This window comes from Arvicanthis niloticus, chromosome 1, assembly GCF_011762505.2.
Source record: "Arvicanthis niloticus isolate mArvNil1 chromosome 1, mArvNil1.pat.X, whole genome shotgun sequence".
Taxonomy (NCBI): domain Eukaryota; kingdom Metazoa; phylum Chordata; class Mammalia; order Rodentia; family Muridae; genus Arvicanthis; species Arvicanthis niloticus.
Window position 1 is genome coordinate 128,607,602 of NC_047658.1, and position 23,595 is coordinate 128,631,196.

General features: G+C 37.0%; 1 protein-coding gene across 4 annotated transcripts in view; it reads right to left on the reverse strand.

Annotated features, from left to right (window-relative positions):
- Tmc1 (transmembrane channel like 1) overlaps positions 1-23,595 on the reverse strand; it is a 159,085-nt gene that overhangs the window by 65,494 nt on the left and 69,996 nt on the right. For all 4 annotated transcript variants that reach the window (XM_076928178.1, XM_076928175.1, XM_076928173.1 and 1 more), the window contains 2 exons: positions 5,768-5,858; positions 4,011-4,092 (listed from right to left, as the gene is read on the reverse strand). In XM_076928178.1, the coding sequence (XP_076784293.1) occupies positions 4,011-4,092; positions 5,768-5,858 (173 nt within the window). The remainder of the gene's footprint in view (positions 1-4,010; positions 4,093-5,767; positions 5,859-23,595) is intronic.

Consider the following 23,595-nt stretch of genomic DNA (forward strand, 5'->3'; position numbering starts at 1 on the left):
CCATCAATAATTTGCCAATAATAAAGCAAAGATTAAGAAGCAGAGACAGAGACACAAAAATCTCTGAATTTTAGGTCAGCCTGAGTTCCAGGACAGCCAGGGCTACACAGAGAAATCCTGTGTTGAACCCCCACCCCCCAAAAAAGGGAGTGGCACACTACTCTTTTTTGGCACATGGACACATGTCACTTATCATAATCCATGCCATTTTATTCTCTAGTTTATATTTTATTGTCCTCTCCACCCAAACCACCGACAACATTAACACATGTCGAAGTAAGCCAGCAAGGGCGGGGTTTGGTCTATCTTTGTCAATAGCAATGGTGCTTAGAAAGATACCTAGGACACAGTAGACTTTCACTAAGCATTTTTGAAACTAACAAATGCTAAGATCATTTTAAAAATAACATGAAGTATATATTAAATGGTCCTAATATTCAAAGTAATAAAGTAATATTTCTGAAGCTCCAGTACAATTAAGCTGTCATTTCTTTCAGAGAAAAGCATTCATGTTACTTTTATTATGAAATGTATTTTATAAATATGGAACATATTTTGCCAACTTTATTCTAAAAAGAATTTGAGAATAGAATTAAATAGGCACATAGTAAAAATCTGTATTTCATTTAAATTTTGCAATAATTTTCACTCAAAAGCATAAATAATTTTACATGTCACTATACATCTAAACCTCATTATAAATAATGCATAATGTATTATTGGGCTGGAAATGACTTTGTATAACAACAAAACCTAAAAAATTCATATGAAGCCCTGGATATAACAATAGAGGACCAGAGATAAAAATAGACCATCCAACGTACAGATGGCAGAGACAAAAACGGCTTTAACCTTTAGAGAACAGCGCCCATGTTACATTGTTTTTAGTCTCCATCCAGTTCAGCCTCAAAGACCATCTTAGAAATATACTTTTCCAGGCAGAGTGATGCCTATGAGATGGTTATTACATTCAATAGCACAAAGAGCAGAGGCCTTCATGTTTCATGAGTTCTGCCTCAGAAAATAATCTGAAAGTGTGTGGTGTACTTATGACTATAATAGTACACTGGAATGCTACAGAATAGACATGTGATGAAATAACATCCTCAAAGTAAATAACTGAGAAATAAACACATTCCCCAGATATAACAACTGTCCATGGATTCTGCAGCACACACCATCCACTGACCTGGCAGAAGTGCTAGTCACGCACAGAAAGCAAGAAGCTTCTAAAATCTTGGTCAAAGTAAACAGCTACATAGGCTGGCGCTTGGCAGACTTTCTCTGTCAGCTCTGCTACAACTGTACTCAACTAATACTACGGCAGTGCTATGTACTAGGAAGGAAATGTAGACACATTAACATCAGGAGAAGTGATGTTGGTGCAGTGTTGGACCCATGTGTCATTAGGTAAGTCATCGCTAAAGTGCTGGCTGGAAGGAGTCCAGTTCTTCACAGCTGAGAAGGATCAGTCCTGGTGAAGAAACAGGACAACCACTCAAACAGCAAATTTTACATGGAAAGGGAAATAGTCCCTACTTGGTTAACTGACCAGTTTAGCTGCTTCAAATTTGCTGAAAGAAGAAGGAATATAACTGAAGGAAGTGTGAGTTTCTAGTAATATCTATGACATAATGGCTAGCTGAAAATTGTGTGTGTGTCTATGAATAATTCATCTATATATATGCATATATATTCCATTCCTATATATAATTATAATCAAGATAATTCCACCTTTGTTTATAAAACACAAATTAACACAGTGTTGCTACTGAATTACGCTCAAATCTACATGTTCTACTGTACTTTAAAAAGAAAGGAAATGTTTCTTTGTTATTGTATATTTTCTACATATCTATACAAATAACAAGTTTCTCATAATACATCTCACATCTGATCTAGACATGTCATAAAGACCAGAGGGCTAAAACAACTTGCTGAAAGGAAGACAGCCAATATTTGACAGAGCAATAACAAATACAAAGGTTTTTCCCATGTAAATTAATCAAGGTCTTTCTTTAAATATGTTTTCTAACTTTTAAATCCTATTACACTTTTATTGTGTTCATGTCATGACGCATACGTATGAGTCAAAGGACAGCTTATGGATCTGGCTCCCTCCTCCTGTGGGTCTGGAAGAATGAACTCAGTTCATCAGGCTTAATAGTACCTACTCACTCAGACATCTTGCTGGCCCTTAAACAAGATCTTAATGTTCCATATGTTCTGTTCTTTGGGACTAGATTATATATTTCAGCTGTGCCATTAAAATCTAGGAATTCTATATAAAATTTTTCATATACATGAATCCCCTTCTAATAATATCTAAAGTGAGGTAGACCTTTGGAAAATACATCTGTAATTTGATTCATTACATATTTGTTGAGTGCCAAGTAGGCTCTAGGTATAAACAAAACAAAATACCTGCTTTCATGTCTATTAAGAAAAATAAGCATAAGCCGGGCGGTGGTGGCACATGCCTTTAATCCCAGCACTTGGGAGGCAGAGGCAGGTGGATTTCTGAGTTCAAGGCCAGCCTGGTCTACAGAGTGAGTTCCAGGACAGCCAGGGCTACACAGAGAAACCCTGTCTCGAAAAACAAAAAAACAAAAACCAAAAAAGAAAGAAAGAATGAAAGAAAGAAAGAAAGAAAGAAAGAAAGAAAGAAAGAAAGAAAGAAAAGGAAAATAAGCATAAAGTTGAGTGAGATTATATAAAAAAGATTCACTAAAAAATAGAATTTTAAATAAGAAAAATCACTGAAGGAAAATCTGGCAATAAAGGCATGCTATGAGGAACACATGGAGAGACATGAAAATACTGAGCTGATATATTTTAATTCATTGCCATTAGTGACTCATTTAATGAGGGGCCAAGGCCTGAGAGACAGCTACCTCTAAACACGCCCAGTCATCTCAGTGAAATAAGTATCAGCTGTTTTATCTTCTGTATAAATTATGCAATGTCATATTTAACAGCAGGAAAGCCAGCTTCAGATCTGGATAAGCATGGATAAAATCATTATCTTTGCAGTAACTCTAGGAACCACACCTGACAAAATTGTAATTTTTTTCCCAAATATCCATTTTTCTCTACATATAATACTTTTACTGATGCACTTTCTTATACAGTATTTAAATTTTAGTCGCTTTATTCTTTGCAAATGGAACTATATTAAGCTTTGGCATGTCTGTACAAGCTGAGTGTCGCATAGAATGAAAGTCCATTATGACATCAAGATAGCAAATTCTTTGTGTTTACTCTTCTTTAAGAGTTTGGATGTGAGCTATTAAGTTTTATGGTTTTGGAAAATGGTCCTTTTGGTTATCATCTAAAGTTCCAAAGAGTATTTGTTTTCAGTATATTATTCACTGCCTTCACAATATGGGCAGTGTCCTTGGACATAATAATACCTTTCCTGCCTGAGAGAGTTGTACTTTTCCTAGCCTAAAACAAGAAAATGACATTTCCAGTGTTGTCCTTGATAAGCACTGGTACAATGACACAGTTTGAATCTGGACTGTCCCCCACTCATGTTGCACAGAGGTTGCGGCATCTTTAGGAGAAGGAAGTCTAGAGTAAGGAAGTCAAGTCATTGAGAATACAACATGTAGAATAGAACAGGACCAAGGCCCCTGTCTTTGCATCCTCACTGCCTTGTGCAGGAATCAGGCTACTTCTACCACACAATCCCTGTACTATGTATGAAGCCAAGACTGGCCCAGTGCAACAGGGTCAGGTGACTATGTACTGTGAATTGAAACAGTGAGCCAAAACAAACATTCTGTCTTTTTAAGTCTATTAGCTCAGGCGTTTCCTCTCAACAGCTAGCTGACTAGTGCAAGGCTTTACAATGATGGAGTCAAGCTTTGCTTTGTTAGTTGTGCTCACAGTTTGGTTGGTTTTCAATTTTCCCAAGAGTCCGTTAATGGGGAAAGGTCTGTAAAAAGCTTATGAAACTTTATTCGCAAGGAGCTTTCCTTGTCTAATTATATCTGGTGAATACTTACTTTCAATTGCCTTGATTTTGTTTTCCCAGGGGACGCAAGCAGCTTTGAAGTTCTCAAAATCACGGAGGAATTTTGCCCATTTCTGAAAATAAAGTCAAACACTAGTAAAGCACAATCTCTTGTGTTTCTAGATATTTGTTTTCCCATTTCCCTGAAATCACAAGACAATGTCTTCCAGAGAGCTCTCTGGCACCAAATACTGCTGTTTTATAAAAACAGCAGGATCCACTTCCATTTCTATTTTCCACCATTCTCACATAATTTTAAAAAAGAAATATTGATTGTCAGACATCCAGTTCCAAAACAAACAGAAAAATACAAACACACACACACACTGATTCTGTTTAGAGGGACTATACTGATCACTCAGACAGATCTATGTATTGTACCAGACAATAAAATAAGACCTATGTTAGTAAGGTGATTGCCATAAACTCAGTGTTTAATATTCAATGCATGAGAAACTGATAGACTTATGAATAAAACGTAGTATCTTCCTTCAAACTCTTCTGGCCTCCTAAAGTAGCCCGTGTGAACACAGATTATTTGAGTTCATACCATCATTTACATGGGACACTTCATTTTGAGAAAGGACAATATTCAACTAAATAGAAAGAAATGGCACCACAGAAAGATAATGAATTCATTTTTCAAAAGTCTTTCTTCCACTTTACTCCACAGTGTTGGGTTATCCATGGTTAAGAGGACTAAGGAGAAATTGGAAAGAGGCAGAAAATCTTCCATATGTGTTTCTTAGGACAGTGTGAGAAAGAGCTAAGTAGACACAACAGTCTAAATCTGAAGTTCAAAAGATTACTCAAACCTAGGAATGGTCCAAATGCCCATCTGCAGTAGAATATGTGAATATGTAAATTGTGACATCTTCATACAATGCATAATGCAATACTTTTAAACATGAGCTGTAACCCCCACAGCATCAAGAGCTGTATCCCATGACTCAAATCATGCAGTAAAGAGGCAAGGAACAAAGCTTAGTCACACACAGAATGACTGAATGCATTTCAAAGATAAAAGGCGAATAAAGTTAACTATTTGTGTGCACTTAAACGAAAATAAAGATCTTCAGTTTCCTTGCAAACCTCTCTCTCAATAGAATACACACAGACACAGTTTTTACAGAATTTGTAAATAGAGGCTAATCATACCTATGGACTTACTTCACTGTGAGAAGTGCAACTTTATAGAGACATTCAGTGTTATGCTTAGCCACAATAAGTGCATATAAAAGCAAGCTTCTTTCCTATATTTCTCTAAAAACCCGTGTTTGTATGGATATATTATTTTCTCTTGTCTTATTTCCAGTTTATAATTGATATTCCTGACAGAAAAAGAAAAGGCTATGGGGTGGGATAGGGAGGTTACAGCCCTTAAACTCATAGACATTTAGAAAGAAAGCCTTGACCATAGGAGTCCCTAGAACCTTCAGAAAATAAAAATGGACCAGCTGCACAGTCTTTTATGCATAGAAGTGCTAAAATTATGCACATTATAAATGACATAAAAGTCATAAATGGTATAAATCAGTATTTGCAACTATTTAAACTTCTTACTTTGCCTTAAAGAATAATCCTAAATCCACCCCCAAATTTTAATACAACAAATATGGACCATGCATTTACTATACTAGCCTTTGCTGTATGCAAAGAGTTAAAGATTGGCCCCCTCAGAACAAACAGTGTTCCTTTTCTCTATGGGGTCATTGTAACACTGACAGACTGAGTTAGGATAATGCTTACCTTGGCCATCATCATCTTAAATGCAAACCACTTCTTTCCCTTTCCTTTCCCAAGAGCTCCTTCATTCTCACTCACAAATTTCTTTGCTTCCCTGTGACAAGAAAATAAGAGGTAGGAGGGCATGTCTTGACACACAAGTAGGAGACATTTAATTTTGTTGGGTCTTCTATCTTCGTTCTTCTGGATTCTCCATACCCATAGCAACTGAATCTATGCTATATTTTATAACCTAAAGACTCATTTTTTGGCACAAATGTTATATAGTTTATTGAACATATTTCTCTATTCCTCCCACATTCTGGATGGCAACCCGCCCTCCCATATACCCCCTTTGAATACTTACACAGTGACACTTCTACCTTATGTCAAATATGCAAACATGATTTTAGGTATCTTTGTAAATATCTATAATCCAGAAACATTTAATGCATGTTTAATTTTTTATTAATTCTGACCAGGAAGGGTTAGATATTTTTAGTCTCACTTCTGATGACCTGGAGTCATCAGAAGGCAGGGGACTTTGTTCCAAGTGTCAAACAGAGAATCCTCCTCCTCATTTCTAATACATATAAAATTAAACCTAAAGTTTATGTCAGGTTCTATAAACCAGAACTTTTATTTTTCCCTTTAAAAAATAATCCCTTTAAAATAAATAATGGAAAAAAGAAAACAAGAAAGAGTTGAGGACAAATTGACCTGGTATTTAATTTCATGAGAGCAGTTATGGCTTAAAACACAAAAGTCACACTCCAAAACAGATGGAGTTGAAGAAAAGGAGAGAGAAAGAAAAAGTTTAGGTCTCAAACTCAGAAAGGGATTTAAATTTAAACTTTAAATTTAAATGTGCCTTTAATTTTTTAAACTTTAAATTTTAATCATGACTCCCAAATAGCAAAACATTCTCAGTACTCACATCAGTGGCCACTAAAACACTAATTTATCAAAATGTAGAAGGTGAACATGTTATATATTTTGATTGTTGCTTTTGATTGTTGTTAGGTACCAAATGCTGGCTCCTCTCACCCCACCATGTTAGTATAATCCCCAAAGTGGAGTGGTCACTTCAGGATCTACAGTCCTGAGTCACTGAACAGCAAGACTGTGTTCTAACAAGGACACATTCTGAAGGGATGTGGGCTGAGAAATACAACACTGGTCAATTTTGTGTTTGTTCAAATGCCATAATATACATGTGCACAGACCCCCATGCTGACAATGCTATAAGGTAATACCATTTTATGGGCATCACAGTATCTGAGGACATCACCTAAAATATCACACATACAAATGACAATTAGGTAGTGAAGGGAAAACCCTTAGATGGTTGAAGAGATTGCTGTCTCGTAGTCAGAATTTGCCATCCTCTGTCCACCATGTGAGGACAGAAAAAGTTAATAAAAGCACACGACTAGTTGTCTATATGCAACTGGGATGCTTTGAGCACCCATATGCCACTATGGATAGCCAGCCAACATGCTTGTTGCTTTTGCCATCCAGTCTAAATTCTATCAGCCCTACCTGGCTAACATACTCATTTTGTTGTCTGTTTCATGGAAAGAACTTTAGAATTCGAGGTGGCTCTGGCTTCTCTTCTCTGGAGGCCTAGAGACATGTGACCTAATGAGATGGGACAATTAGAGTAGATTGTGATTCTGCAGGTACAAAGTGATGATCAGTTGGGTGGCCCCTAAAAGTGTGGCTTTGCAAATGAAATCCTTCATGAATGACTATGACAAGTCACTACCACACAGACTAAGTCTTTTAAGATGAAGATTAGAGAAGGATTTTTATAGAAAATGTTCCTTAGTGACCATGCTAAGCACAGAATATTCCTTCCTTACACACCTGAGAGCAAGTGCCCACATATGGTCTGACATACAAACACACTCATTATGGTGAAATCTCTACAGTCAGCAAATAACACCCAAAGTCATTCATGAACAGCTGGACAATTGTTTGACCTGTGTTGTTAATCTCGACTGCAGAAGACACTCAATAAAAAGATGTAAAGTTGACTGCAGATGAGAACTCACTACCATGCAGTTGCAACATTTTAAAATACTTAACTAAACAGTGTAAGATACTATAAACTGAGATCTCATGACTCACTTTTCAGACCCTTGCAACAAAGCGAGCATTGTATTTAAGCACCATTTGTTATACAGATATTAAGTCCGGAACAGGGGCACACACTTTGTAAAATGCTGAACCAGAGGCTCTAAGTACAGAAGAGCTTCTGTTAGTTCTAAGCAGCCTCTGTGGTCTGACTCCATGGCCCTGCCCATGCATATGATGCTTTCTGTCCCCTGATCATGAATCATGCTTTTCAGATGCAAATGCCCATCCTCAGGACTCTCAGTTACCTGGTCAGGGTCTGGCACAAGATTCCTGTTACAGGGCCTTTAATAAGTCAGGATTTCCCAACCAACAATATCTCAACAATTCTTTCACTCCTTTCCAAGGAGGTTGCAGGAACAAGATGAGACACAGATGTTGGGAGCATTGAAGCCAATTCTACAACAATTCTTATTTCCGCACTAAAATTTGTTCTAATGTGATGGATGTATACCATGGACCGACTTGAGCAAAATATGAATCTTAGCTTTGCCTGTCTGTAATTTCATTCATCAGAAATACTGAGTGAGTATAGAAAAGTGTATCATCAATGCCAAAAAGCATCAGAAATACCCAGAATGCAGATAGCGTGTCTCACTGCTTAACTTGCAGTACCAGAAAAGCCACACCCACTCACTGTCAAGGTGACCTCCCCTCACACTTGACAATTCACAAGCAGAAACTATTTTTAAAAACTTCCACAAGCAAGTTTCAAGTCTTTCTCAAAGCATCCTGCCAAATGTACTATAGAGCACATGTATTTCTTAACCCGTGTTGAATGTTAATGCTATTTTTCTCAATTTTTTTCTTTTTCTTTTTAGTGTGTCACTAGAAATGTTTTTGAATAATTGTGTTCCAACTATGGCTTCCCTATAAAATTCATTGTGTATTCAAATTCATATACTGAAGTGAGATTTTGGAGGAACCCATATCTTGTATCATAACAGAACTGACTATAATTCAATTATATGGCATCAGAATTTCTAAATCTTAAAACACACACACAAATATATAGGAGTTATCGTGCCTTTGTTTGTTATAATAAATACATATATAGAACAAGATATCCTTGGTAATAAAATCAGAATTTGTCATTTAACTGTAACAAAATGACCAATTCATAATAATACTGTACTGCCAGTGGTAAACTATCATGTGCTGTTCAAGCCTGTTGAAACCCTTTGTCCTGGGGATACTTGTGCCCTAGCTGTGTGATGGAGAAAAGAGAGAGAGAGAGAAAGAAAAAAAAAAAAACCACCAAGAGTGAAGGGCATTGAAAACATTGCATCCTTTTTAGAACAACTAGAAGGTAAACTTTTAAAACCAGCTTTTGTATATCTCTGCTATAAAAAATATTTTCTGTGGGAGAACAGAGCCAAGAGCTCATCCATGGAGAGAGAGAGGTCACTGTGGAATTCCACCTGATTTCTTTAGTTTTCCCAGTTGATTTCTGCTGGGTGTTTGTAAGGCCCTGATTTAATGATGCTTTTATCTGCTCTGCCAATCATGCTACTCCAGTCTTTTCTGTTGGGTGTTGCTTATCTATCCTACACTTCTCTCTGCTCAATTTACTTTTGCTTGCTGGATACTTCCCAGTCATTCAAAAGCAACTATCATAGATTATTTTCTTAAATATAAAGAACAAATATCCAGGACTGAAGATACTCAAATTTTATTATAAATCATATTCTGTTTACCCTGCTGAATTTAGAACACTTTCTACATGGATAGACAATTAGATAGCATGTCTTTTTTTTTTAATCTGAACAACCAGAAGTATATGAAAATAGCTATTCTCCTCTCTATTGGGACCAATGTTTTTAATTGTGTGAACAGATAATTATGCTAATTTTATGAATTGATGAACATTAAATCAGTAAAACTTTAGAGAGATGAAAATGATTACAGCCAAATTACAATGATTAAGAGATTAATTCCAAATTCATTTAATAATGTGAGACCATATTTGTGTGACACTAATAAAGATGTTATTGGCTATTAAAAATATGCTTTTGTTTGAATATCCAAAAGTTTTTGTTTCTTTCATTAGTTACTGATAGTTTTCTTGACCTCAAGTGTAGTTTAGGTTTGTCTTTCAATCACCATCTGTGGTTATCTGAATGTGAAATGTCCTCCAAAGCTCATGCATCAAATGCTTGACCCCAAGCTGCTGGAGGTGTTTGGTGAGGTTATAGAACCTTCTGAAGATGTAGCCTTACTGGAGGAAGTCTGACACTGGAGGCAAGCTTTGTGGTTTTGTAGCCTGAAGCAAATTCCTGCTCTGTTTTCTGTGTGTAGATGAAGATATAATCAGTTTCCTGTTCCCACTGCCATCCTGTTCCTATCTGTTGTCATGACTTTCCCAACATGATGTGCTCTGTGTCTCTAGAACCATAAGCCAAAATAAATCCTTTCTTTTGTCAGTAGCTTTTGTTCGAGTAGTTTATCACAGCAACAGAAAAGTAAGTAATACACACACTATCCTATTTTGTCTGGTTTTAAGAGGAAGTCCAGACCACTGGGCACCACATAATTTAATATGAGTTTTCCTTTTTCCTAATATCCTGCTCTTTTTCTGGTCTCTAACACACACACACACACACACACACACACACGGATCATAGAACAGCAAACACAATTACTCCCTAGCTCCTAATATCACAACAGCCAGAGTAGTTATTTAAATAAAATAGACTTAATTTATCAAAAATCTTAGGGGTGCTTTTGAAACAGAGCCAAAGGCCATAGAGTGAGCTGAGAATTACGGTTTACAAGGAAGACCTTCTTTGTCTTCCCTCAAATCTGATGCCTATAGATAAAAAGAAGCATCATTGTTACACACAGATCCAGAAGAGGGGACAGGGACATGGCTGTTTAGATCAGGAAGGTAATGGAGCAACTTTCCTTAACATTGTGTTTACGACTGACCTTTGTCATGAACCAGCACAGCTTCAGGGTGAAGTAAAACAAGTACCTGCCAATCATGTGGTCCCTGACAACAGATTTTTAACCAAAACAACATCTTGCACTATGTAATTAGATACAAGGTACAAAAGGAAAATGCACAAATATGGAAACACAGTGTTCTTCACAGTAGAAAGCCTGGGTAAATATCAGAAAGCGAAAAAGAAAAAAACATAGTCAATAGAAAACCAAAAATCAAGAAAACATCTTTATCTTTTTCCTACAATGATTCTACTTTCTTACCTAAATCTAGTTGTCTGGATAATTTAAAGAATCTTTACTATATGGTTAGCATAAAATTAACCTTCACATGTAAACCTTGAACATCTACAGGTTGTAAGTCACCCAAATGTCTGACTGAAAGATGTGTGCTACCCCCCTTGAATTGCTTTCAACAAATGCCATCTACCAAGACTGTAATCTGGTCTCTGGGTCTCAGAGCCCTGGTACAGTGTGCACTGCACTCTGGGCTGTAACCCCAGACCTGGGGATGAATAATTGAGTATGGTCTATTTAATGACAATAAGACCTGGCCTCATCATTCATTTATCAACCCCTTGTGATAGTAATTAGAATAATAAGGTTTCATGGGCTTTCAAGAATGCTTTCACAGTTAGCTGAAAGAGCACACTTTGGCCTCACTTACAAAACAGATAATTTACCTACAGCATATGATACAACTCTGAGTGCACAGAAAAGTCGGGACATTCTATTCTGCCTTTCACACAGTCTCACACCTGAAATGTGCCCCCATTTGGTTAGGTTAACTTGACTTTTCTTTGCTCTTGTTTTTAGTTTGATGGTTGAATGAAGCAACCAATTTCTTGCTCAGACAAATGAGAGACATTTCAAAAGTGGTGCTTAGGCTAGTAAGTAGAATAAAAATTGTTAATCATGAAAACTTCACAGTGAAGAAATCAGACAATAGAAGGTCTTTTGATAATCAGTACTGAAATTTCAAAACTAATTAACCAAATTATCTTCAGAACTCAGACTTTTTGGAAATATTGCTGAGAAATTAAAACAGAATTCCAGAAATAAGTTATTTTCATGCACCATAAAGACCATAGACTTCCTAGATAACATATCTCCATAATTAGGCTGGCATAATTATTCAAGTTATCCCAATACTTGAAGTAATGAGTCAATGCATGTGTTGTTTTAGAGGGGAGTCTAATGATATTAACAAAGATAGCTGAGATGCTCGACTGCTTCCTCTACAAAGTAGAAAGGACAATGAGAGAAGGTACTTTTCATATCTTTTAAAGGCAATAAAAGATGCTTGGTTTAGTTCATGACCACTAGCATATGCACTATAAAATAGTTAACTATGATTAATGGCACTTTACATGGCTGTTTTTCCGCTCCAATTTTAGGAAACTGAATTAGGATACATAGGAAAACACACAGCATACAAGTGATTCCCAACACTTCTAATTGAGTAGGTTAACATTGGTGAGAGCACTGCATGGCCACTGAGCCATGGTTTCTTGACACCATCTCTCTGTGTCTCAACAAAAAAACTGTGGTTGGTTTTTTGCTTGTTTGTTTGTTTGTTTGTTTTAAGATTGTCTTATAGAATGGCAGAGAAACATAAGAAACTGTTCGTCATGAAGAATGGAGCATGACCAGGGCAGGTTGGCCTTCTGGTAAAGCAGAGAGCCTACACCCAAACACCCATTTTATTCAAACAGGAGGTGTGAAAGGCCTATGCTCCAGGGTTTTTTTTACCTCAGGTTACTAGCCTATCTAGTTCTCAGGAGTTTGTACTCTTTAGTAAACTGTGCAGCCTCTGTCCCAGGATTCAAGAGCTTGGAATTCAATGCTTTCTGTACTCAAGCCACAGCCTGGAACTACCGGTGTTTTCTTCTTTTTCTTTATCTTTATCTCTTTTTGGATATTTGTCAAAAGCCTTAAGATGCATTCTCACTCTGTCTCTGAAGCTTCCCACCCCTCCCCCTCCCTTTAATTATACACTGCCTTGCTGATCTTTACTGCTGAACACACCTTCCCTCTCCAATCCTAACTCAAGGGCAAGTGAGCTTCACAGCTTGCCTGACCTATTGTTTTCCTCTGAAAATCTAATTAAACTATCCCCAGCATCCCTCTTAGTTCAGTTTTAAATGAAACTAAGAACCTAAAAGGGAACTCCAGTTCCCCAGTAGAACCATGCTTCTTAACATTTTTATTAGTAACCTTGGAGTGTTCTACCATTGTACAGGACAGTCTTCCCAGTCAGGCTTTCATCTTCAGGAGTTCTGTTGAATCTCCTTGCAAAGGCTAAGCACAGCCAGGCCTGTTGTCTATTGAGGCCTACTGACCTTCCCTCCCAGAAAGAGTGCACAGGTAGGTTTGTGAAAACCTTTCCAGGATATCCAGCCACCACTCACACCAGATACATGCAATTCTGCCCTAACACAATATGGCTCTAAGATTTAGGGGAAGCAGATAGAAGATATATGTTGGAAATAAAAAAGGGCAGGGTGCTCAGTGTAGGCATAGTCCATGAGGGGTAAAGCTTTCCAGGTGTGGCTTTTATGGAGGAGGAGCATCTGCCCCACTGTAAGTAAACTCTCACCTATGCTCTATATGAAAATCAAGGAAACTCATGGGTTCTCCACAGTGGACTTTGGTGGAATTTTGCCTCTGTTCATCACTGAGACTTTAGGAAGAGGAAAGATACTGCTTATGTCTCCCCCTAGGGAAAGAATTTTAGCAACATCTGCTTATAAAAGAAATTTTCATCTCTACTCTCAATAAAAATCATGGAAATGTGTTATAAACCTTAAGCTGGTCAGATTTTTATTAGATTTAAAGTTATTATAACAAAAATACTTCAGATTTGAAATAGATATCTTTGTTCTCTGAGGGAACTGTTTTTTTTTTTTTTTTTTTTTTTGTTTGTTTGTTTTTTTGTTTTTGTTTTTTTTTTTTTTTTTTTTTGTCAGTTTGACACAAGTTAGGGTCACCTAGAAAGACAGAACCTCAAATGAGACAGTACCTCCATCCTACTGGCCTGTAGGCAAACCCAAGGGAGCTTTTTTTTTTTGGTTGATGATTGATGTGGAAAGTCTTAGCCCACTGTGGGCTGGTGGTCCTGGGTTGTATAAGAAAATAGACTGAGCCAGTCAAGGGGAGCAAACAAGGAAGCAGCACTCCACTTTCTGTTTCAGTTTCTGCCTCCAGATTGAGTCCCCGCCCTACCTTGCCCCAGTGATGGACTGTAATCTGGGAGTTGAATGATGAAATAATGCGTTTCCTCCCTGCCTTGCTTTAGTCATGGTGTTCATTTCAGCAATAAAAAGCAAACTAAGACATTGAATCTCTAAAACAATGCTGATTTTCGGGACTGGCTTAAAAGTCAAATAAAAACATCAAATTTTATTGGTACCATGAAGGTCAGCCAAATACCTCAGGGCAACTTGAGATGAAGTAAGGTAGTAAAACAGAGGGAGGGTTTTATGTTTAATATTTTAAGTATAGTAAATAATCTTTCTACTTGCAATTAAGTCTTCCCAACTCTACTCTGTCCCTAATTAAGATTCAATTTACATACTACAAAGAATTCTTTGTATTACAGTAGCAAGGAACAGAACAACATACATTCTTCCTCTGAAGCTAAGAGCCTAGCCTGGGTTTTGAACGTTTACTGACATTCCTCTGTAGAAAAACACCAAATAACTGTTAATAGTGTACTGTCAGCAAGAGAAATAGAAAGATAACAGAATTCAATGCCCCAAAATATTTCACTTAAGTGTATGCCATGTTATACATAGGTATTCTAAAATGTCCCAGAAATAGAGCAAAGGACTATTGTGAGCAAATGAGAAGCAACAAATGTCAGTTTTCTCTGTGTCTTTATTTGGCAGGGAAGATATCCAAAGGTCTTCCCTACCCTCCCTCCTGTTTATCAGCTCAGAAGGGGTCGTATGTGAATTTTAACTATTGAAACCATAGTTTTCACTGGATCCTCATTGTATTTGACTTCCATAGTTTGCCACTCAGTAAAGTCAAAGTTCTTTTTCCTTTGTCCCACCCTCTCTAGACATGTGTGCAGTGGTTAAGATTATAAGTCATGCTGAAGCCACTTCTCTAGTTACTTATCACTCAGTAGTCTTCTGTGCAAGCTCACTGCACACAGCAATAAACTTTGTTTTTCTCATGTTAGTATGTTTTTTGATAGTTTAACTTACAGATTCTAAGCCAACAAATCTAAAAATGGAAGGAAAAGTACTACATTATTTTTCTATCTCTACAGCACAATACAAACCAGATTATTAACATTTAGTATGAAAAATTCTATAGTTGTGATTTTATAAACATTTCACTATATGTTTTTGCTGAGTTTTATAAGGTTTTATGTCTATTTGCTGATGATGATCTGACCATTTGTTTTAATGAGTCCCTTGAATATCATGAAAGCAACATTACAATCTAGATATTAGGGAGTGTGAGGTTATAGAACACTGGATCAACTGATGAACCATCTAGATATTCCTCAACTATCATGGAGCTAGTTTTTGAACAAAAATGAGGTTTGATGGGAATGTGTCCTTAAACCCACAAATGAATCCTAAAATCTGAAGATTTCAAGAGGAAGACAACAAATTCAAGACACTACTTTAACTGATCTCATCAGCAAAGACTTTGCCAAAGGGAAAGGTATGCTTTTTCCTCCATGTCGAGAAAACTATTCCCAGAAGCGACATGCAACACTGAAAGATATTGTTCATACCACTATCCAAGAATAAGAAGACCACTACCACAATTTTTGAGGCAACTTTGAAGCAAGTTTTATTAAATATTGGCTAGAACAATGGATACTGGCCAAGTCTGTATCTGGAATTCTTAGAGGACCGTGGTGAATTACATAAATCAGAGGCTTATAATGGCAGAACCCACAATGCCATGTACTTTCCACCTTCATCCAATAAAGAGAAAGCATACGTCCTAATGTACTTCTGGCTTATCTACCTCCCATCTAAGTGTGATGAAGCACATCCTGTGCAGTTGGGGCAACCAAACTTGCTTATAGACGTGAACATGTGGCTTGTTACCTTACATGAACAATAGCCTCCAGCATTCCAGGAAGCTATCTGTCCTTGAACACCTGGGCTTACATATTGGAGGTATGTTTGTTTATTTTAATAAATCTCTTAAGCACAGTATTTTAAACTTAAAGCATAGCTTTAGCCATCATAATACTTGCATAACTACAAAGAAAATACATGCAAAATTTCAGTCAAGACATTTAATTCTCTCTCTCTCTCTCTCTCTCTCTCTCTCTCTCTCTCTCTCTCTCTCTCTGTGTGTGTGTGTGTGTGTGTGTGTGTGTGTGTGTGTGTGTGTGTGTGGCACATGAAGCATTCAGTGCAGACAGACACACCAGTAGAACACATTAGATCCTCTGAACCTGGAATCACAGGCAGTTATGAGGCACTCAACACTGGTTCTGGGAACTGACCTCAGACCTTCTAGCAGAGCAGCAAGTGTCAGGGTCATCTCTCTAGTCCTTATGTTAGTTCTATCAGTGTCTCATTCTCTACTTCAGCCATCATTTTTACAGCATGTTAGGTGTTTGAAACCCCTTTTTAAAACCTGGAGAATCCTTTCTGTATCTTAAACTATACTAAGAAAAATGAGTATAGGCCTAGAAAATGCTTATAATAACAGTAAAAGGACAAGAGCAGTGAAGGCTTAAAGGCTGTGCAGATGCAGTAGACACTGGAGAAAAAGTAAACGGGAAAGTATGAGGAGCATGAAGCTCATAGAACTGAGTAGGAAACAAAGGCATCCCAGGCATTGGTTTGCAGAATTTCTCTAACAAAAGTTGTATTTCTGCCATTCGGGACACACATCTATCATCTTACATCAATACATTAGCACTAAACTCTTTCCAGGATCATGTATGTGGCTTGGAAAACAAAGTGCTTATTCTACTTTTGGCATGTATTTTCTAATTAAGCAATTTTAATGAATTCTGAATACTGTGGGGCAAAAAAAGAAATTCTCAGGATGCTGCCTGTGAATAAGAAGCATTCTCCTTTGACAGACTGGCCAAATACTTTACCACAATACCTATGTGTTCCTATGATTATCTTTCTAAACAGTTTTCTTCTAAAAGAGTTAGGATTTTCTTTTTGCAAATGCTGCCAGTGATATCCCAAACTGTTTGGGTCTAAATTGTTCCAACAGAAATCTCCATTATCTGTTAGAACTATGTGTTCTGTATTTTGATCCATGAGTGGGCAAGCAATTTAAAATGGCATTTTCACAATCGTGGCAGTCCAGTCCATTCTGCAGTAATCAGGACTGCCTGGCAAAACTGATTGCTCACCGTGGAACAAACTCAGAATGGCAGACTATCCTATGTACTAGAATCAAAGCTTAGATAAGGTCATCCACAGAGTACATTATGTTTCATGTGGGCTGATTTCTCTGACTGACTTGGAATACTGTTTCACAAAGTCCACCCATGGCTTCCCCTCTAAACTATATTGACCCGTATGACCAAGTGTTTGTCATGAAATACAATAACAGTGTTTGCAAAACTATAAAATTAATCTATATAAGTCATAAATATTCATCTAAATATCACAGTGCCTCTATGAATATATTATTCATATATTATGAATATATATGAATATTCATATTCATATATTATAGGAGTATATTTGTAGACCTACGCATATATATAATACACACAATCAATATAACTATTTGAAAGCAGTGATTCTTCTCATTCAAAATTTTCTAATTCTTTTAACTAAAGAAGGAAATCTTAAACATGTTATATCAGGAATATGCAATTATTGCCATTTCTTACTCTCATCTCAGCTTGTTAGGATATTCTAGTAATGCTCTCCAAACATGCATTTTCAGTATGTATAACCTAATAAAGCATAACCATTGTTTCATTCCTCTAACAAATTTCTTTAAACACACCAAAACAGTATACCACTTTTCATTACTTCGCCACTGCCATAAAGACAGCCTCAAAAAGGCTTTAGTTGTTCTTTTATTGTAAGCTAGAGTATATCTAAAATATATGCCTTACCCGAGGTCAGTATGATGTTTTCCAAAAACAGCAAGAACACATTTTTTCTGATTAGTATCATTTGTGCTTAACAGGTTCTACTTTTTTTGGTTTGTTTTGTTTTTTATTTATTATTATTTATAAGAGTACACTGTAGCTGTCATCAGACATACCAGAAGAGTGCATCAGATCCCATTACAGATGGTTGTGAGCCACCATGTGGTTGTTGGGAATTGAACTCAGAACCTGTGGAAGAGCAGTCAGTGCTCTTAACTGCTGAGCCATCTCTCCAGCCCCAGGTTCTACTGTTAATGTATTAGATCAAATATATTCACAGTCATTTCTAGATAATCTTAAGTGATAACTAATGCATCTTGTTTTATCACCTTTCAAATTAACATTATATTTTTAGGCTAATAAAAGTTGTGAAAACTAGCTGTTACTTACAGCTAAACTGCTAAAGAATGTAAGTCTAGTTATTTGAGTTTTTTCAGAACTTTTTGGAAGGTAGGGAGCCCTTAAATGCAAAGAAACTGATTCAGTGGGTTTTATCATGCATCAAACATGACAGATAAGGTTATAAGAAGTACGGATCCATTTCTCTTGCTCTCTTACCTTTCTGCTCTCCCTCTGGCCTCTCACCCCTCACCCCTTCCCCACTCTCGCTCCATTACCCTCCCTTCTCTCTCCACCTGTTCATGGCCAACCTCTACTTCTCTGCTCTCTCTCTCTCTCTCTCTCTCTCTCTCTCTCTCTCTCTCTCTCTTTCTCTCTCTCTCTCTCTGCCTTTCTCTGTCTCTACTACCTTTTCTACTCCCCTCCCCATGCCCTGAATAAACTCTATTCTATAGTTTTAAAAAATGGATCTATGAATTGCAATTATGATGGTGGTGGGTATAATTCAGTGATACAACATATGCTTAGTATGTACAGTCTCTATGTTCCATCCACAATATTAACTACATGACAATAAGCAAACTTTTACTTATCTGGAAGAAAATTTTAGGACTTTATTATCCCTAGCATTTATTATTTATTATCCTTAAATGGTGATACATTAAAAAATCCCATTTATTTGAAGTTCATAGTACTTTTTTAAAATATGAATAAAGTAATAAACTTTTTTAAACTTCGCATAAGTAAATAAAGCAATTATTGAGTAAGGTTTATTACCAACAATCTTGGGAAAATAGCCTTGACCGTTAGCATATTTAGAGTCAGTTTTCCATGTCTCATCTTTCATTGTCCACTGGGGCAGAGCTTTTGGTGGATTTAAACAGCCCACTTGCTTGAAATTTTAAAGCAGGTACAAAAGCAATAATTAGCTGCACCACCTTCCCAAGAAAACAGGAGCAGCAGCCCCAGGGCCACTGAGAACCCTTCCTATCCAAAGCAAGGGTCGAAACATCTGTAAATCACTATGTTCAAATGGTACAGTGGAGATGAGGAAGATGAATCTTAAAGCAGACAAAGGTTCCTGGTAGGCAAAAGCCTATTGTTTGTGCATTTCAAAGAAATGCAATCTTAGCAAAGAAAAAAATTATAAAAACATTTAAGTCCCCAGGGGAAACAGGAACAGTTTTTGTTGTTGTTATTATTCCTTTTAATAGCCTCTAAGAGTTTCAAAGTACTTTTTTTTAAAAAATTAGTAAAATTAACCAAAGCAATTTCATGAGCATTCACAATCATGCCAATAGTACTTAAAAAAAAAAAGTTAAGTATTCACAGGTGAATTATTTATCAATAGGCTAAATCCTAAGACAGGAAGTTATACATTTTTCTTGTTTAACCATAGTATGTGAGGTTCACACAAGGCATTGATTTGGAAAGATACATTCTGATGCAGCAGCAATGAGGCTGGCAATTGACACACGTGAACTCTAATATAAATAATAAGACCTTTCTGATATTAGTCTTGGACTAATTTCTCTCAATAACATGTTTTCTTTTTTGATTTTAAAAGGAATGAAAAAAGAAGAAGTAAAGCCAATTGGGGAAAGACAAATTATTCACAATAAGCAAATTGAGAGAAAATTCTAGAATAACAAAATGAAAGCTTTTATCAGGGTGTTAAGTGAACCTTAAGAGTTTCGCCACACCAAGAAAACACAAGCAATAAGTAAACCCAGATGAGCAAGTATAAAAAGACCAAACACATACAAACACACTGTAACAATCAAATAACAGGAATAACAAGAGATATCTCTCAACATCAGTGTTCTTTTCTCCAATAAAAAGACACAGACTAACAGAATGGATAATACAACAGGATGATCTTTTTGCTACATCCAAGAAATATAGTTTAACATTAAGGGTAGACATATTCCATGTAAAAGAATGAGAAGAGGTAGTCCAAGAGAATGGGTTATTTTCTTTGAAACAAGCTGGTATAGCCATATTCATATGTGACAATATAAGCTTCAAAACAAAACTAATCAGAAGACATGGAGAAAACTACATACATACATATTTAAGGAAAAACCCATCAAGACAACCCACCAATAGCAATTTGTACAATCTACGCACCAACCACAAGGGCACCCAAGTTTGTTAAAACAAAAACAATTCCTGGTGGGAGTAAAAAACTGGTAGAGCCACTGTCAAAATCAGTGTGGTGGTACTTCATGAAAATGGAAATCAATCTACCACAAGATCCAGGTAAATAATTCATGGACATGCCCAAAGCACACTCCATCCTACCACAGAGGCACTTACCCAACCATCTTCATTGCTGCTTTGTTCATAATGTTTAGAAATGGGGAACAACCTAGGTGTCCCTCACAGAAGAATGAAGAAAGAAAAATGTAGTCCATTTACACAACATAGTATTACTCAGCCATATTTTTGTTGTTTGGTTTTGCACCTAATTGGATGGAATTAGAAAAATAATCCTAAGTGAATTATCTCAGACATAGAAAGGCAAATCCATTATGTACTTTCTTCTATATGGAATATTAGCTGTTAAATGAAGATGCAATCCATAAGGTAGGCTAAGTATAAAGTAAGTTACAAATAGATCTCATTAGGAAAAGGAAGTAGAATAGATAGTTAGGAATGGATGGGGAGGCTGGAATGGAAGGATCAAGTGGGGAAGAAGAGGGAAAAGAGGGTTGAGCGAATAAAGGAAAGTCAGTTAATATTAAGGTCCATTTGAGGGGTAGATGGAGATTAATACAATAGAAGCTTCTTAAAATATATACATAAACGAAGGTGATCTAAATGAAATTGCTAAGTAATAGGAGTGACAGAACCACAGCTAGCTACCTTTTGTCACCAAATGCAGCTTCCAGTAGTGGGATTGGGTTAATATCTAATTGAGTTGTTGTCCAAAGGGGTCGCATGGGCATTGCCAAACAACTCAGGCCATTGTCAAGATTCTAGATTGCTCTCCAGAAGCTGACACAAAGGGCCAAGTGCTGAACACAATACCTTCACAACTCATTGAACATGGAGAAATTGAGCTGGTGTCTACATAGAGCCTTTCCTGCTACATGCTAATGTCTTTGGAAGAGGAAGTTACTCTGCACACTACCAAAATAGAAATGTCAACACCAAGGCAGCCACAAACCCTGTGATCTACAATGGTGCCCTGCCTGAAAGGTATGCTGGGGTAATGGTGGCACAAATCTCGTGACAATAACCAATCTATATCTAATTTGACTTGAGGCCCACTCCAGGAGATATATCCAATACTGCTCACATAGCCAAGAAACTAAGACTAGATAGTCAAGGAACCTAGGATAAAATCAATATTACCTTTCTAAAAAAATTTTTAAAAGTAGCAATTAGACGACTCCTAATGACATTCTGCTAATTCTGCTATACTCATAGATCAGTGCATTGCTCAGCCATCATCAGAGAAGCTTGCCCCTGTAGCAAATGAAATCAAATACAGAGAGCAATAGTCCTTGTGAAGGAAATGAGCACGCGCTCTCAATGGGATGTCTCCATCAAATCCCTCCCCTCGTGGGGCTCAAAACCCTGTGGAAGAGGAGATAGAAAGAGTTTAAAAGGCTGAGGAGATGGAAGACACCAAGAAAACAAGACTATCTAAACCAACATGATCGAAGCTCATATGAACTCAGAGACTGAGGCACCATACATACCGCCTGCAAGGGTCTGCACCAGGTCCTTTATGCATGTATTATGGCTCCTAGGTTAGTGTCACTATGGGAACGTGGAGTAGGAGAACAAATGCTTTCTCTTGCACTCTTCTATTTGTTTGTTTTGATTTTGGTTTTTTCCAATTCTGGTGTGTTATGGGTTTTTTTGGTTTTTTGTTTGTTTGTTTTATCTAATTATATTTTATTATGATTCTTTAGAAGCCTATTTGTTTTCATTTTTTGTTGTTTGGTTGGTTGGTTGGTTTGGTTTTTTGTTTTGTTTTTCCAGAGTTTTTCTGTGTAACCCTCCCTGTCCTAGAACTTGCTCTGTAGACCAGGCTGGCCTGGACCTCAGAGATCCGCCTGCCTCTGCGGGAACTAAAGGTTTGTGTGTCCTACCACACCATGCTGCCCAGCTGCTTCTTTGTTTCCTAGTCAGAGACAGAAAGGGAGTAGATCAAGATAAGAGGGGACGTGGGAAAGAACTGGGAGAAGAAATAGTTATCAGAAAAATTTATGTGAGGAAAAAAAAAGATTTTCAATGAAAGGGGGAAATGTTTTTGTTTGGTTTTTTTTTTTTTTTTTTTTTTTTTTTTTTTTTTTTTTTTTTTCTAATTGCAAGCAGTTCAGACTGGTCATAATAGAAGCCGACATGGTAAGATGTACCTGGAGAACCAGCACTGGAGGCTAAGGAAGAAAGACCCAAACTCAAGGTTAGCCTATTAGTGTGATTTTTCTAAAACTAACTAGAAAATAAAATGAGATAAAATGAAATAAAAATTTGGATAAAGTGAAACAATTTCACTATACAAAGTAGCAGACACTGGGGCACTTTGAGTCAGTACAGTACTGTCCTCTGTTCATCTGGTCACCAACCATTGAACTATCCGGACCAGCTGTAGCTGTGGTCCTCTTGCCTTGAGGATGCAGGTCCAACAGCAGCAGTACCACAGGAATTGGCATTGCTTCCTGAAGGAAGTGCTGACTGAGTGCTTGCCATGTACAGAGCTTTAGATGTGCCGGTTTAAACGTCCTGTTCTTTGGGGTGAAAAATATCTATTCACTAGATGATCTGAGGAGTAAGAAAGGGAGACCTGTGTATCATTATCGATGTTAGCTAAAAAATAATCGCCGTGATGAAGTGTGAGCTCAGTGTGTACACATGCTTAAAAGTTCTCATTTGTGTGATCTTTCATTTCTTTACAGCATCTGATGAAGAAACTATGTATGTTCAACATCACATGACAACTGCTCACAGTAAACAGAAGCCCAAAGAAAGGGGCTGGAGCCAAGAGCTCAGCACAGAAAATCACGGGTAGTCTGACCTCACTGTTCTAGAAATATGTTAACTTCCTCACCCCCAAAACTAAAGCAAAAATAAATACATAAAAAGCCAGTGAATTGAATTGAGGTGAGTGAGACTGAACAGGGAGAAATGTTAGTTTCACGACTGATAATTTCCAACGAATGAAATGCTAAGGATAACTAAGTTGGCTTTTCATTAGTAACTAGTAAGTCTCAGATACAAGCATCCAAAATGAACAGAATCTAGAACCACTGGGTCAGCATAGAACCACAAAGCATAGAAATTATTCAATACTATATCTAGT